Below are 16083 nucleotides of genomic sequence, written 5' to 3'. Positions count from 1 at the left end.
CAATCCAGGCAGAGAGAAGAAGCCATGCAAAGCCCGTGCGGGAAGGAGCCTGGAGTGTCCGGGAAACTGGAAAGAAAGCCAGGGCAGCTGGATTCTAGTGAAGGAGATGGGGAGTATCTCAAGAAGGAGCTGGAAAAGCAGGCAGGGGCCATAGAGGCCGCTGGATTTCATTCTAGGGCTAAAAGTCATTGGGTGGCTTTATGCAGGAGAGTGATGTCATCCAACTTAGAGCGTGAAAGCTCATTCTGCCTGCTTTGTAGGGAAGGGATAGGAGAAGGGTGAAGGCAGGAAGCAGGGGGTCCTGGAGGAGATTTAGTCATAGTAGGACAGGGGTCGGCCAACTTACGCCTAGGGGTGGACCATTTCTGGCCCACCACCCGTTTTTGTAAATGAAGTTTTACTGGAATACAGCCAGGCCCATTTGTTCACTGGTTGTTTCTGTGCTACAACCGCAAGTTTCGGTAGCTTGACAGAGACCATACAGCCTGCAAAGCCTAAAATATTTACTATCTGGTCCTTTGCATAAAAGTGTGCTGACCCTAGAGATAGAAAAGAAAGGAGGAGGGAGAGAAACAGTTATTGTCCTTCGTGGGCCAGAATCATGATGTTCCGAGCTATTCGCTCATCGTGGGAAAGAACTGGCTATGACCCATTACCTTCTCTTGCCCTTGGTAATCAGACTCTCCCAGTGAAATCAATTAAGGTGGGAGCCGTAAGGGAATGACCACAATTAGGGGAATGTCCCCATTAACAATCCATTGAATGCCTGGACGAGGTAGTGGCAGTGGAGACAAAAAAGCGGGCCTGGGACACGGCCTGGTGGGGAGATCTCTAGGGTTCATGGACTGTGTGGGGTGAGTGAAAGAAGAAGGGTAAACTGAGGGCAATGCCAAGGTTTCTTCCTTAAGTAACTGGGCGAACAGCCGTTTACTGGAATGGGGAAGGCTGGCATCAGAAAAAGTTTCAGGAGGAAACCCCAATTTCAGTAATATTGTCCTCAGCACTTATGGGAGCATACCATTCGAGAGGTGGCCAAGAACTTAAAGGTAACCTCTCTTTGACACTGGACTATCCTCTATCACTGCCCCCGATGTATAATATCAGCATCACCAGCCTCACCGGGGAGCCCGCCGGCCCTTCCCCAGACCTGCTTACTGAGGAGTGCTGAGGGCAGGGTCAAGAAGTCGGTGTTGAAGTAAGCCTGCCAGGTGATTCTAATGCTCGGTCCAGTTTGCGAATTCTCCACAGATGCTTCGTAAGTGATTTTTCCTTCTCCTCTTATATGGTGCGGCACGTTACCCTGCTGTCTCCAAAGACAGCCCGCAGCCCACACCACCCTTAGACGACTTCATTGAGAAGCCCTGCCAAAGAATGAACATGTGTAAGTTAGATAAGGCACTCCTCAAGTTATCACCTAGAAGATAAAAGGGTGACCCTCCCCTTTGGAGCTGAGAACAGAGTGCTGGATAAGACTCGGTCCCTGCCCATCCGTTTCTTCCCAAAGCCTCCCACAGGCTCAGGTCCCTCACACTCACTTGGCTTCCCCTACTTCCCACGCAGGTCAGGTTACTGTCAACTACACTTTTTTTTTTTTTGAAGATTTATTACAATTATTTTTTTTTAATTTATTTTTTATTTATGTTCAGCATACCAGTACTACACTTTTTTAAATTATTATGTGATCTTAGTCACCATACAGTACATCATTAGTTGTTGATGTAATGTTCCGTGATTCATTATTTGCGTATAACACCCAGAGTTCATGACAACACGTGCCCTCCTTGAGACCCGTCACCAGGCTAACCCATCCCCTCTGAAACCTTCAGATTTTTCCTGGAGTTCATAGTCTCGCATGGTTCGTCTCCCCCTCTGATTTCGACCCCCTTCAGTTTTCCCTTTTTTCCCCTAATGTCCTCTAGGCAATTCCTTATGTGTCATATATAGGTGACACCATATGATAATTGTCTTTCTCAGCGTGACTTACTTCACTCAGCTTAATCCCCTCCAGTTCCATCCATGTTGATGCAAATGGTCGGTATTCAACCTTTCTGGGGGCTGAGTCATATTCCGTTGTGTACATGGACCACATCTTCCTTATCCATTCATCTGTTGAAGGGCATCTCGGCTCCTTCCACAGTCTGGCTACTGTGGACGTGGCTGCTATGAACGTCGGAGTGCAGGTGCCCTTTTTTTTTTTCACTACATCTGTATCTTTATATCTGTAAATACCCAGTAGTGCAATTGCTGGGTCATAGGGTAGCTCTATTTTAAACTTTTTGAGAAATTCCCATACTATTTTCCAAAGTGGCTGCACCAACTTGCATTCCCACCAACAGTGTAAGAGGGTTCCCCTTTCTCCACATCCTCTCCAACATTTGTTGTTTCCTGCCTTGTTAATGACACTTTTTTAAAAGATTTTATTTATTTATTTATTTATTTATTTATTTGTCAGAGAGAGAGAGAACAAGCAGAGGGACTGGCAGGGGGAGAGGAAGAACAATGCAGGGCTCCATCCCAGGACTCTGGGATTATGACCTGAGCCGAAGGCAGGTGTTTAACCGACTGGGCCACCCAGACACCCTCTAATATATTTATTAAACTTAGATCAGGAACCAGGAGTCATTAGAAAGAGACTGGACAAATGCCAGGGAAAGAAGGCAGGAGCAACAAGATTAGACTTTGTCTAGGTAAGAGGCCAATAAAACTCCATAAACACTCCCCCCAAGGTCAGTCGGAAGGAGCAGGAGGCTGGCTGAGGACAAAGCAAAAGCTGGCGCCTTGCACCCCCCCTCCGCCCGCTCCCCCCCATATGTGTAGCATTCCTCGGGCACCCCTGACTGCCATAAAATGATAAATAGTTAACTTGCAGAAATCACAGTCCTGCAGGGTAGGAGTCTCCCTTGGTTTGCAAATGTCCTTGAGATTTGCAACAAGGAAGTTACCTTATCAATAGCCCTAATGTCACCCTCCCCTCCATGAAAAACCGAAGGAGGCGGAGGCAGAAGGAAAAGTGAATAAAGTTACATTTCTTCTAAACCTAAATCTCACTAACAGGGACATTTGATAGCAGGAATGTAACATTCCACCAGGAGACTCCCAATTGTCTTTATGTTAGTGCCTCATTAGAGGGAAAGTGGCCTTGGCTTGATAGGGACCAGGCCTTCAATATCCTGATAGTGCTTTTTTTCGCATGCGTGGGCTAACCGGCCAGTTCTGCTTCTGTAAGATTGCTTTGTCTGCTTTCGCGCGCGGGTCCCCTGATCCACTCCACTGACGCCAAGTATGCCTGTTCAAACTGTCAATCAATCAGCTCAGCCCCACCCGAAACTTGTTTGTATCTGTCTGTAAAAACCCTGCACCAACCCAGCTCTGGACCTCTCGGCATTATCTGCAACGAGCGGCGCAGAGGTCCAGGTTCGAACCTGCAATAAACGACCCTTGCTGCTTGGCTTTGACTCACGTCTGTGGTGGTCTTTTAAGGTGGGGGTAATATTCAGTTGGCATTTCAAGTCCAAAGGCTGTCAGAAGTCATTTACCATCACAGACTACCCCTCCCTCCACCACTGAACACAGCACAGGGACGTAGGTGCTCAGCAACTGGAAATGCCACGCCGTGCTGGGGGGAATGTAAATAAATGCCAGAGCCGCTCTGGAAAACCGCCTCTTCAATCGTTACAAAGTTACACGGATGCTTACTCTCTCTCCTGGGTGTTTATCCTGGAGAAAGTGAGATTTGTTTTCCCGCCAAAACCTGTACACACATGCTCAGAGCGGCTCTATTTGGAAGACCCCAAAACTAGAAATGAGGCAAATGGGCTTCCTTGGGGGGAACGCTGGAGGTGCTGGGCCACGTCCATTCAGTGGAACACCTCTCAGCAAGGAAAAGGAGCAAGCTACAGACACGCACACCTTGGGTCTCAAAAGCATATCATGGAGTGGAAACCGCCTGTCCGAAGGGGTGCATCCTGTAGGAGTCCATTTATACGATGTTCTGGAAGTGACGAGATTACAGATGGAGAACAGATGGGTGGCTGTCGGGCGTTATGGTGGGAAAGAGGCTGTGAGGGGTAAGGGCGACATGCGGCAGCTTCTTCATGGCAATGGGACAGCTCTGTGTCCTGATCGTGGTGACGGGGACAGGAATCCTCACATGGGATCCAATTACATGCAACAATACACCCCCCCAAAACGGGGCTAAACACTGGGAAAGCAGAAATAGTCAAAAAAAGCCCGTCTTCTGATATGAAACAAATTTTGAGTTAGAAACACAAAAGCATATTGTATTTTTCTCCTTCTAACAAGAACAAACAGTTTTTTCCACTGAAAACACACTCGAAACAATAACGACTCAACTGGATAAATACCCGTCAGGCCCAGACTTTAGTCTCTAAACATTTCCTGCTAAAAAGAGGGAGGGCTCCTTGGAGAACAGACTAAGTGTAGAAACACATTGTGCCAGCAAGAGGAAACCCCCAGCGGCCGCAGGGCTCCGCTCAGAAGGATGCTGGAGCTGGTTTAAAGGCGCTTCCACTGGCCAAAAAAGCTCATCAAGAATAAGGACAAAGCCATCAGAATCACAAAACAATGCCCAAGCTAAGCTGAAACTCGTGGCCTCATCATGGTACTTTTTTAAACACTAGTCACCTTTAGAAGTTGCCAAAAGCCACACCCGATATTCTAAAAACTGGCAACTAACAGAGAATAGAGCATTCGAGAAAGGAAAAGCAAGGACAGGAATCGCTCTGCTCTGTCCACAGCAGCCCAGGCAACAGGTAAACAGGACAGCCGCGGGGGTGACAGCAGGGAGCCGTGGGAAGGAACAAGCTGGGGCTTCGTGCTGGCTCAGTCTGGACTCTCCATTTTCCCTGCAGTTTCTAGTTCTCAGAAGGTCTGGGTGTCTGGTCCCTGGCCTCTGGTTGCTGATGTGAGTCGGGAAAAGGCCACTGTAAAGCCACGGTGGCTTCAGTCTGCTGTCCCCATGACAGGACTGCATGGACAGACAGCACTGAAACCTCAGGGCAGACCACAAGACACATGTGCCTTTGCTCACAGGTCTATGGGTCGGCTGGGCAGGTCCCCCAACCAGATCTGAGCTTGGCCGGACTCTCGCGTGCATTTGTGTCCAGCTGAGGGTCAGCAAGATGGCCATGCCCGCCTCGGCAACACCATGTCCCATGAGACTGGGCCCTCAGTGGGGCCCATAAGACTGACTGGGCTCTGCTCCATCTAGTCTCCGACAGGCTAGTCTGGACATGTCCTGTGGCCACTGCAGATTTCCAGGACAGAAGGGAGGCCATCAAGCCTCCTGAGGCCTCCGGTCAGACCGGACACAAGGCTGCTTCCGCCTCAGTCTGCTGCCAAAGGATGTCCCCAGGCAGCCCAGACTCAAGAACCTGGGGACACAGACTCCAGGTCTGGAAAAGCTACGGGTCCATGAAGAGGTAGAGAATGGGGGCAGTTTTTCAGTGAACCTGCCACCCGGTTCTGTCCCTGGTTTCTCTGAGGGCCAACGCTGGCCAGGCCCCTGCGACCCCTTCCCGCGCCAGCCTGGGCCCACAAGTCCTGAGTCACCTTCCTGACTTTGCGGAGGCCGCTGGGGCAACAGTGGGGCGAACCTGAATCCAGAGACTGAGGCACAAATTCTCTGTGCGTGTGCCACCTGAGTATCACTCTTTGTGCACACACACACACACACACACACACACTCGTGCTCACACACATCCAGGGACTCACACGCGTCACAAACTCACACCCACATTCAGATGCAGTACCTTCTGCCATCCACTTGCACACATCACGTGCGCTCACACTTACACATGTACACTCACGTGCCACACCTGCTCCTGCTCACACATTCATACACATTCACACACATGCTTCTGACACACTCACACATACGTACCTCACACATACCCACTGTGCTCTCACTGACACGCCGTCATGCACCTGGCTTCACACTCACACTTGCATGCCTACCCCTGCACACATTCACGCCCACATTCACACACTGCCCCCTGCCGTTGCAACGCTGTGCAGCGGGCCCCTCTTCTCCAATGTCAGACCAGTTCAGTGGGAAGTCATCCAGCCTCCTGGCTACTATCGGAGGGTCCCTCCTTGGCCGCAGGAAGGTGAAGGCCAGTGTGGATCCCACTCACAGCTCTGGTGCTAACTCTGGGACACTAACAGCCCGCTTGCTTCTCTGGGCCTCGGTTTCCCCTTCTGCACGCTGAAGGAAGGAGCTCAACCCCCCCTCCCCCACGCCTGGGCAATCCACCAGCAGCCATCTCAGCCCCACCAGAGGGCTGGTGGGTGGAGGCCTGAGAGCCAGGAGGGGCTTGCGAACTTCCCAGAGGCGGCAGCTCCCCGCAGAGCGGATTTCCAAGCCCCACGCGAGTAGGAAGGCTTTCACATTAATATGTGTGAACTCAGGAGAGGCGGCTGCGGGCGAGCAGAGGCAGCGGGGAGCAAGCGGCGCGGGCACGGCGGCCGAGGCAGCCCGGTGAGTACCCACTGCCCTTCTAGTCCCTGGGGCGCACTGGGAAAGGGGGCAAGGGCATCAGATCTGGCAGGGATGGAGAGCCTGGACCAAGAATGCTGTGACCTGGGGGTCTTGCCCCACCTGGCCCTGAGAGCAGGGAGGACAGCTCCCAGGGCCTCCCACTGAGACGCACCTGCTGCTCAGGACCCACCAGTGGTAGGGAAAGAAGAGGCATCTGTCTCCATTCCTCAAAGCATGTCTGCGATGACTCGGGTATCCCCTAGAGGCCCCAGGACCCTAATCATGCTCCCAGGGGAATAGAGTCCTTCTTTCCACCTAGACGCCGACCCCAAGTAGGGCAGAAAGGTGATTCCAACCCAGGCATAGTCCCCCTGCCCTCCTGCTTCTCCCAGGGAAAGAGACAGGCATGCAGGGATACTGAGCTAGAAAGGGGCTGCGGGGCAAATATTGTCTGGACCCTTGTTCATAGACGGGGAAGGGGAGGTCCAGCAAGGGGAAGGGGCAGCCCTGGCCCGCAGGCCCTCAGTGAGGTGTGGGCAGCAGAGTGGGCCCCTGCTGAGGGCGTGGGCCAGTCGGGAGGGTGTGGGAATCAGGGAAGGGGGCCTGCCTTACTCCATCCTGTGTTGTGCATCTGTTGGCATCCTTTGCAGGCCAGTGGGGCAGGTCTGAGTCGCCCTGGAGGGCTGGGATTGGAGAAGCCTGGATGGCTTCCTGGCAGCCCAGTGTCCCAGGGTGAGACTTAGAAGGAGCACATTCCTGCCTAGTGAACAATGGCAGGGTCAGGAAGCATGACTGGTAGACAGGGGAAGTGGACGGAGCATCCCTGAAAGGCTACAGCACCTCACTCGCCACCAACATCACAGTCATCCACTCAACAGATGGGGAAATAGATCCTGCAGCTTGTAGGTGCTCAGATGGATTCTTCCCAGGCTAACCCTGGGACCTATGATCTTAACCACTAAGCAAAGCTCCCTCCTCCCAGTTACGTTTCATCCAAGATAGCCTCCTTAGATCCTCTCTCCTCCAGCAGGTAACTCCTCCCCATGCTGTTCCAACTGTGAAGGAGCAAAACTGCTTCTGGCTCCTCGTAAATAAAGATGATGCCCCAAGATGCTCACAAGACAAGTCCTGGCTGCCTGGTGGGCTCAGCCCAGCAGAAGGTCCATAAGTTAGTGCAGTCAAAGACCAGGGGTCCTCGGGTCAGCTCCGGGAAGCTGGTGCAATCAGTGCCCTGGGGATCACTGAGGCCACCTGGGAATCGGGGCAGTCCCGCCGTGGCTTTCCTGGCTGCTCTCAGGTGAGACAAGCAGCCCCAATTTACTCACCCGAGTGGTCCATCCTGTGTCATGTCACAACTAGATTTAGGGGGCCCTGACCCTCAAACCAGCATGAGGCAGGGAATAAGAGGACTTGGTGGGCCTCCTCTGCTGGTTGCACCAGATTCCCCTCCTCGAGCCTCCCCCCAGCTGGGCAACTGTGGTTTCTGGTTAATGGGAAGGAGACGAGAGGCCCAGGAGACAGACACCTGACTGCCATTCCAGTGAGCTGGCTTCACCCGCCTTGAGGCCGCCAGTGTTCAGACCCACTTTCTGCAGAGGGGTTTTTATGATATCTATGGAGATACCCCCATCTTCTGGGGTACCCCCATGTTCTCTCCCAAACTCTCTCTCAATCTCCACTCCCAACCCTGCAGAGGAGGGTGTCAAGTCACGTAATAGGTCCTCAGTCCCCTGCTTTGCAACCCCCCCCCCACCAGGGCCATCTGTGGCACAGCTCACCCTAGCATCATCTCAGGTTTTGTTGTTGTTGTTGTTGTTGTTGTTGTTGTTTTAAGATTTATTTATTGGGGCACCTGGGTGGCTCAGTGGGTTAAAGCCTCTGCCCTCTGCTCAGGTCATGATCTCAGGATCCTGGGATCAAGCCCCGCATCGGGCTCTCTGCTCAGCGGGGAGACTGCTTCCCCATCTCTCTCTGCCTGCCTCTCTGCCTACTTGTGATCTCTATCTGTCAAATAAATAAACAAAATCTTAAAAAAAAAAAAGATTTATTTATTTTAGAGAGGGGGAAGGGCAGGGGGAGAGAATCTTCAAGCAGACACCCTGCTGAGCACATCTGACACAGGGCTGAATCCCACAACCCATGAGTTCATAACCTGAGCCAAAACCAAGAGTCTGACGTTCAACCGACTGCAATGATGAGGTGCCCCCCAGCTGAGACCCTGGTTTTAACATTTTTGACAAGCATGCTCAAGGGCAAGATCCACAGCCTGTCCTACTCTATCACACTGCTGTTTCTTTCTTTTTTTCCCTTAATTTTACTTAGTTAAGATACAGTGCAGTATTGGTTTCTGGAGCGGAAGTCAGTGATTCATCACTTACACACAACACCCGCTGCCCGTCCCAACAAGTGCCCTCCTTAATCCCCACCCCCATCTGGCCCATCCCCCACCATCTCCCTCCATGAACCCTCAGTTTCTCCTCCTTCTTGAGCCTCTTACAGCTTGTTTCCGTCTCTCCTTTCTTTCTGTTCTTCCCTCCCATATGTTCATCTGTTTTCTTTCTTAAACTCCACATATGCATGAGATCATACGCTGTTTGTCTTTCTCTGACTGAATTATTTCACTTAGCATAATACACTCCGGCTCTATCCATGTCATTGCAAATGGCAAGATTTACTTTTTGATGGCTGAGTAATATTCCATATTGTGTGTGTGTGTGTGTGTGTGTGTGTGTGTGTGTGTGTGTGTGTACACACCACATCTCCTTTATCCATTCATCAGTCTCAATGGACATTTGGGCTCTCTCCATGGTTTGGCTATTGTTGATAATGTTGCTATAAACATCAGGGTGCATGTACCCCTTTGGATATGTATTTTTTGTATCCTTTGGGTAAATACCTAGTAGAGCAATTGCTGGATCGTAGGGTAGCTCTATTTTTAACTTTCTGAGGAAGTTCCAAACTGTTCTCCAGAGTGGTTTCTCCAGTTTGCATTCCCACCAACAGCAAGAGGGTTCCCTTTTCCTCCGCATCCTCACCTACACCTATTGTTTCTTGTGTTGTTAATTTTAGCCATTCTGACAGGTGTGAGGTGGCATCTCATTATGGTTTTGGTTTGTATCTCCCTGACAATCAGTGATATTGAGCATCTTTTCATGTGTCCGTTGGCGATCTGGATGTCTTCTTTGGAGAATTGTCTGTTCATGTCTTCTACCCATTTCTTAAACTGGATTATTTCTGTTTTAGGTGTTGAGTTGGTAAGTTCTTGTAGATTTTGGACACTAACTCTTTATCAGATATGTTGTTTGCAAATATCTTCTTTTAGTTTTGTTAATTCCATAGGCTTTTAGTTTTGCTAATTGTTTCCTTTGCTCTGCAGAAGACTTCTATCTTGATGAAGTCCCTATAGTTCTTTTAATGGTTTCCTGTCTCACATTTAGGTAGTTCATTCATTTTGGATTTATTTTTGTGTGTGGTGTAAGAAAGTGGCCCAGTTTCATTCTTCTGCATGTCGCTGTCTGGTTGTCCCAACACCATTTGTCGAAGAAACTGTCTTTTTTCCACTGGATATTTTTTCCTGCTTTGTCAAAGATTAGTTGACCACAGGGTTGAGGGTCCATGTCTGGGCTCTCTCTTCTGTTCCACTGATCTATGTGTCTGTTTTTGTGCCAGTACCATACTGTCTTGATGATGACAGCTTCGTAATAGAGCTTGAAATCCAGAATTGTGATGCCTCCAGCTTTTGTTTTCCCTTGTAGCTTTGGCTACTGAGGCTCTTTTGTGGTTCCATACGAATTAAGGATTTCACACTGCTACTTCTGACCCTCACTTTATGATCTGCGAAAAGGACTGAATAACACCTACCTCACAGGGCTGTTGTAAGGGTCCATAGTCCTCATAGAGATGACAGTTCTTTACAAACTGTAAAGTGTGGTACATAAGAGAGGAGCCAGGACTACCCCCACTCATTTAGCCATTCATAACATGCCTATTGCTGGTGTCTGGAGCCTTCTGCATCTGTCCCAGGCAGCCATTCCACTGGTGGGTGCCCTGTAAACTCCTGGAGGCAGGGGACCATGACTTTTCTTTTCCACCTGCCTGACGCTGGTTCACATGCATTAGTGTTTAGGTCAAACTGGCTGATTGGTTGGTAAGGGAGAAAAAAAGAGAGTTCTCCTTCTGAGCATCACAGAGCCAAGCGGCAAGGGCCAGATGGTCCTCAGAATGTGACAGAGGGTTGGTCCCAGTCCTAGGGTGCCAAGGGGCTGTCTCATCTGCAGGGGTGAGTCGAGAAGGGAGATTGTGACCCTTGGGAATTATGTCACTTTCATGCTCGGGGCTGCCACCCAGACAGCCTCAGCAGCAGAGAGCCTATTTTTGTAGGTGTTTTCTCTTCTCGGGAGGAGGGCGAGGTCTCGGTTTCAGCACATTCTCACCTCCTGCCTGAGAGAGATGTTGCTAATTCCAGCTGCTTCCTTCTGGGGCTGCTCGGTGCCCAGGACGGACCCCAGGGAAGGCTCAGCAACTCGCCCAACCCGCCCTGGGTGTCGGCAGTTTTCGGCCGTCCCCTGAGACATGACAATGCTATAGGCAAAGCAGGGAGGTTTTCACCAAGTTGCACTTGTTCTACTGAAATCCTTTCTCCTTTTACTCTAAAACTTCATCCCTCTTTCCCCTCGGGTGTTAGATGTCCTTTCTGGTCGCCGGTGAGAACACGGGTGATCGCTTTAAATGAACTGCCTCGAGGAGGCAGAAAGTCAGCAGGCTCGTTCAGTTGTTTGTTCCTAAGATGCTGTTCTGGGGACTCGGGACATTTTAGCATCCTTAGTCCCAGGAGTGGGGCACAAGTGTCAGCCCCCTCCCCAAAGGCAGGGTTCAAACTTAGGAGTGAGTGAGGTCCTTAAAGTCAGCAGGAATCCAGGACCTAACCAGTTCTTCCACTGAGATGCTGTGTGACTGTGGGAGACAACCTCACCCTCTCTGAAGCCTCATTTCCTCATCTGTAAGTACAGCTAATAGCCCAGGCCTATCTCTCCCTATGAGTGAGAAGAGGGCTTCAGCGTCCAGGGTTTGCACCCCACTCAGCAAGGACCTGTGGGACAGGGGGTCCTCCTCCACTCAGACTCCCAGTCTTCCTGCTGTCTCACTCTCTCTTCCATTTCCTTAGACTTCCAGGCCACGACATCATTGCTAGTGTCCTCAGCAACTGGGTCTGCTTCCCAGATATGTCTGGCCAGGGGGGGGAGGCCAGTGCGTGGGGAAGAGAAGGAGACTGATGCAGAGAAAGAGAACAACGACTGTCCTGGGGTGAGGGAGGAGACCATAGGAAAGCAGCACCTCTAAGGACTGTCTAAGGTCTGTAACCTCCTTGGGGACATCCCTGAATTCCTCAGTCAGGTCAGATCCGTGCCCCCTCGCTCCGTGGACCTCTCCCTTGAGAGATGCAGGAAGGTCTTAATTCACCTCCGTATTCTCAGCCCCTACACTTGGTGCTCATCATGGTGGCTCAGTAATTGTCTTTTGGCCTGACTGGCAAACTTCCCTTACTTCTCTTATTCGCCTCTAGGCTCCTGGAGGACATGGACTCTGTGTCCGACCCCTATTTATGTTCATCTGGGGAAAGGGTCACGGTCAGGAGCAGCTCCATATTGCTGCTGTCACAAATAGCTCCGTGACCTCACCTGGGGAGGGTTTATCTCCTCCTCGGGTTCCTGTGCCCTGGGAGCTCTTCTCCCCGCATGGTCCTCACTCAGGAAGCAGGGAGGGTGGAGCAGCCCCTGCCCGGGACATTGTGAGTCACTGTGACAAAGAGAAAAAGAGCCCTGCGGGGTCCGGGTTCTCTGATAGCTCAATGCGTGTTTCCTTCCAACCACATTTATTCTGCAAAACCAAGTCACGTGGCCAACACAAACATGAAGGCACCCAGGGTGGAAGAGCTGGGACCCCTGGGGTGGCAACAGGGACAGGGGCAGGCTTTGGAGACAGGCTAACTTGGACGTGAACCCTGACTCCATCAACCAGCAGCTGGGTCACCCCCAGCAATCCCTCCAGTGCTCAGAGTCTCCCTTGTCTCACCCATAAAATGAACCTTCAGGAATTACCCTTGTGAGGATAAGAAAAAACACATTTGAAGTACCTGGAAAAGAGTAAGTACTCAAAAAAAAAAAAAAAAAGCAAGTCTGTTACAGGCTCTTGTTAACCTGGTGCCTGGCAGCGTGAAGCAGAGTGGGGCTCAGTGACTGCAATTTGGTTTAGAAAGTTCCAGAAAAGTTCATGTTGAGATAGGATCATGGCAACATTGCTTTGAAACTGGAACCCTAAAAGGACCCCCCCACACACACACACACCCAGCACTTGGGGAGCTTTCGAGACTTTCTCACCCATGTTTGTGTTTCAACCTCGCCCTACAACTGAGGCAGGTGCTCAGCCATGACCATCCTCTTTTTCTAGGAACATAGCCTGGCTCAGTGCAGTTTCGCATCCTGCCTGAAACCACGGCAAATAATCCATAGAAGCAATATTTGAGGCTGTAGCCAAAATTTACCGAGCGTTTCCTATGCCGAGCACCCTGCCTGGCAGTGTTCCAAGAACAGGGTCGGCGAACGGCAGCCCACGGATCTGAGGCAGCCCACCTGTTGTCCCTGTAACCGCAGCCGGACAGGCATGGCTGTACCACCGGGGGTGTTACCTGTGTCTGCTTCTAACTACTGTCGAAGGCTCAGGGTCGCAATAGAAGAGCGCGGTATCTACCCCCCGACTCTTCACAGAGGCAGTTTGCCAGCCCTGTTCCAAGCAGTATGCATGTCTAGGAATAATCATTTCGGTGTGAGTCCCTAGAAATGAGAGTTCCAACAGAGTAGGCGTTTTATGGGGAAGTCCCAGCATAACCCTTGGGCAGATCCGTCCGCCACACGGCACGCCGTCACTCCTCCCAGGCTGCAGGGGGACAGGGAGGAACCCCTTCAAAATGACAGCTGCCTTCTGTCACTCCCTAAATGCCAGCCAATTTTTACCCCATGTTCCTGCAGCTGAGTCCTAGGCGATGCCTCCAGTTGTGGAAAACCTGTGGAACAGCCTGTGGGTGGCCTTGGCTCTGTTTCTTTGCAGCAAGTCAACACTCTGTCCACAAATGTAGGTCAGACACAGTACAAATAAATGGCTCAGGGGCTCCCCAGAAGACATACATGTTGCGAGCTTCATCCCCCCAGAACAGGCGGGCTTGAGCCCTCGTCAGCTGAGAGCCTTTGCAGAGCCACAGAGAATTTGCTGTGCGGTCTGCGAGCTGACTCTCCCTGGAGAAGAGGGTGTGACAGCTGTCAGAGCACAGGGGACATGCACTGTAAAACAGTTAAAAATTGAGCCACTCCTCGTGACTGTTCTATACACATTACTTTCAAGAAAACATTTTAGGCAAGTAGCATTACAACAAATAGCACTCAAAGGCTGGCTTTTATCAAGTGTGAATGCATTATTTCGATTTAATTCACGCCAAGCCCTATGAGACTGGTAACAGTGTCCTTATCCCCACGTCATAAGTAAGGAAACTGAGGCAAGGAGAGAGGTGGCCATCATGTCCCATCTCACAGTAGCAAGAGGGGCCAGGATTCAAATCCTGACGTCCGTCTCCCCAGATGGCACTGAACCCATTAATGCCAATGGGAGCACTGACTTTTTCAAGTTCACTGTCTGATCTGGCAAGTTCATTTATCCTTCTTTGGTGTCCTAGTAAGCTCATCTTCTGATAGCTGGGTGCTTTTGCCCAAAGTGTTTGCTGGGGCCAGCCACACACAGTGCTCCCATAATCCATGCATCATGCATTTCCCAGATATGTTAATAGCAACTGTTTGGGTGGCCAAAGAGAAAGCCTCCAGAGCCGGAAATGACCCACGGGCATTATGGACACAAGCTCCCCAGCCTGGGCTGAGGGACAGGAAACGTCAGGTGAATTCCAACCTGTGGGTGAAGAGGGCTGTGCTGCCTCAGCTCTGCCTCACACTGGCTGTGTGTTCTTGGGCAAGTCACTTGCCCTCTCTGGAGAAAGGAGGTAGTTTAAGTATGTGCTCCCCCTGAAGGTCCTTGCCACGTAATAAAGCCCAGAGATTAAGATCGGGGCTTCTGGGGCCTTGGACTTGCCTCACCTAGAGGCCCATGATCGAGGACGTCCTGCACTTCTCGGAGTGAAGCTCCGTGAACGACGGTCAGAGATGTGGGTGCCGTCCTCAGGGGCGGCCGTGAGGGGGGCTACGCAGGCAGGCATGCTCTTTATAAACTAAAAGGCCCCACGTGAGTGTGCGAGCAGCAGCAGCATCGTCTGACCTTTGTCTCCCAGGCCCTCCGAGCACCATGTCTGCCCCTCCGGCCAGCAACGGCGTGTTTGTCGTCATCCCGCCCGGCAACGCCAGCGGCCTCCGCCAGCCCCCAGCCATCCTGCCCACCTCCCTGTGCCAGCCCCCCGGGGCCCTGCAGTTCGAGGAGCCGCCGCTGGGGGCGCAGACGCCAAGGGCCGCGCAGCCGCCCGACCTGCGGCCCATGGAGACGTTCCTGACCGGAGAGCCCAAAGCATTAGGGGTGAGAAGAGCCTCCCCAGACCACCTGAGGCATGAGTGTGTGCAGGGGTGCTGGGCGGGGAGGGAGAGCTCCAGCACGGGAACATTCACGTGCACCTTGGAGAGGGGCAGGCGGTCCCTAAATGCTTAGTGAGGGCTTGAGCATTCAGCGGCCTACCAGACCTACAGACCCATTCCCCGTGGGGCTCGCAGAGGGCACTCCAGCAGACAAAGCACTAAGATGACCCCAAAGAGGGTAATGAGGTTGAACATGATGGATGTGGGAAGAGCAACACTAGCAAGGAAGGACTGACAGGTCTCCGTGGGGAGGTGACATTTAGGTTAAAACCTGGATGCTGAAAGCCAAGGGTAGATGGGGGTGGGGAGGCTCAGCAGGTGGAGGAACACCTAGTGCAAAGGCCCTGAGGTGGGAATGCGTGTGGCTTGTTCAAGGACAAAATGGAAGGTTAACACAGCTGGAATGTAATAAGCAAAGGAAGGAGGGAGGTGAGATGAAGCTGGAGTGGTGGGCAGAGGCCAGCTCCTGCAGGTCCGTGAAAGAGGTCCCAGGAGGTCTTTGCCAACCGCAGATGGCTGTGATATTGGTTTCTGGGTGGGAAGAAAATATCAAATAGACAGGTAGACAGATAGACATATTCATCCTCATACATACATATATAGTGTCTTCTATTTGTTCCTTGGCCTCAGTTTCTCCAAACGGAAGATGGTGATGATGGTGATGATGGTGGTGATGATGATGATGGTGGTGATGGTGATGATGGTGATGATGGTGGTGATGATGATGGTGATGATGGTGTGATGATGATAGTGGTGATGATGGTGATGATGGTGTGATGATGGTGGTGGTGATGATGATGGTGGTAATGATGGTGGTGGTGATGGTGATGATGGTGGTGATGATGATAGTGGTGATGATGGTGGTGATGATGGTGATGATAGTGGTGATGATGATAGTGGTGATGGTGGTGATGATGATAGTGGTGATGATGGTGATGATGGTGTGATGATGGTGGTGGTGAT

At 51.4% G+C, this 16083-nt stretch overlaps 1 protein-coding gene across 1 annotated transcript in view; it reads left to right on the top strand.

Moving 5' to 3' along the window:
- The first annotated feature begins 14839 nt into the window (after window positions 1-14839).
- LOC132007660 (membrane-spanning 4-domains subfamily A member 15) overlaps window positions 14840-16083 on the top strand; it is a 7839-nt gene continuing 6595 nt past the window's right edge. Inside the window, exon 1 of the mRNA XM_059385940.1 lies at window positions 14840-15064. Coding sequence (XP_059241923.1) covers window positions 14840-15064 — 225 coding nt within the window. The remainder of the gene's footprint in view (window positions 15065-16083) is intronic.

This window comes from Mustela nigripes, chromosome 1 (genome assembly GCF_022355385.1).
Source record: "Mustela nigripes isolate SB6536 chromosome 1, MUSNIG.SB6536, whole genome shotgun sequence".
Classification (NCBI taxonomy): Eukaryota; Metazoa; Chordata; class Mammalia; order Carnivora; family Mustelidae; genus Mustela; species Mustela nigripes.
The sequence above is the reverse complement of the archived record's forward strand: the minus strand, read 5'-3'. Positions and strand labels throughout refer to the sequence as shown.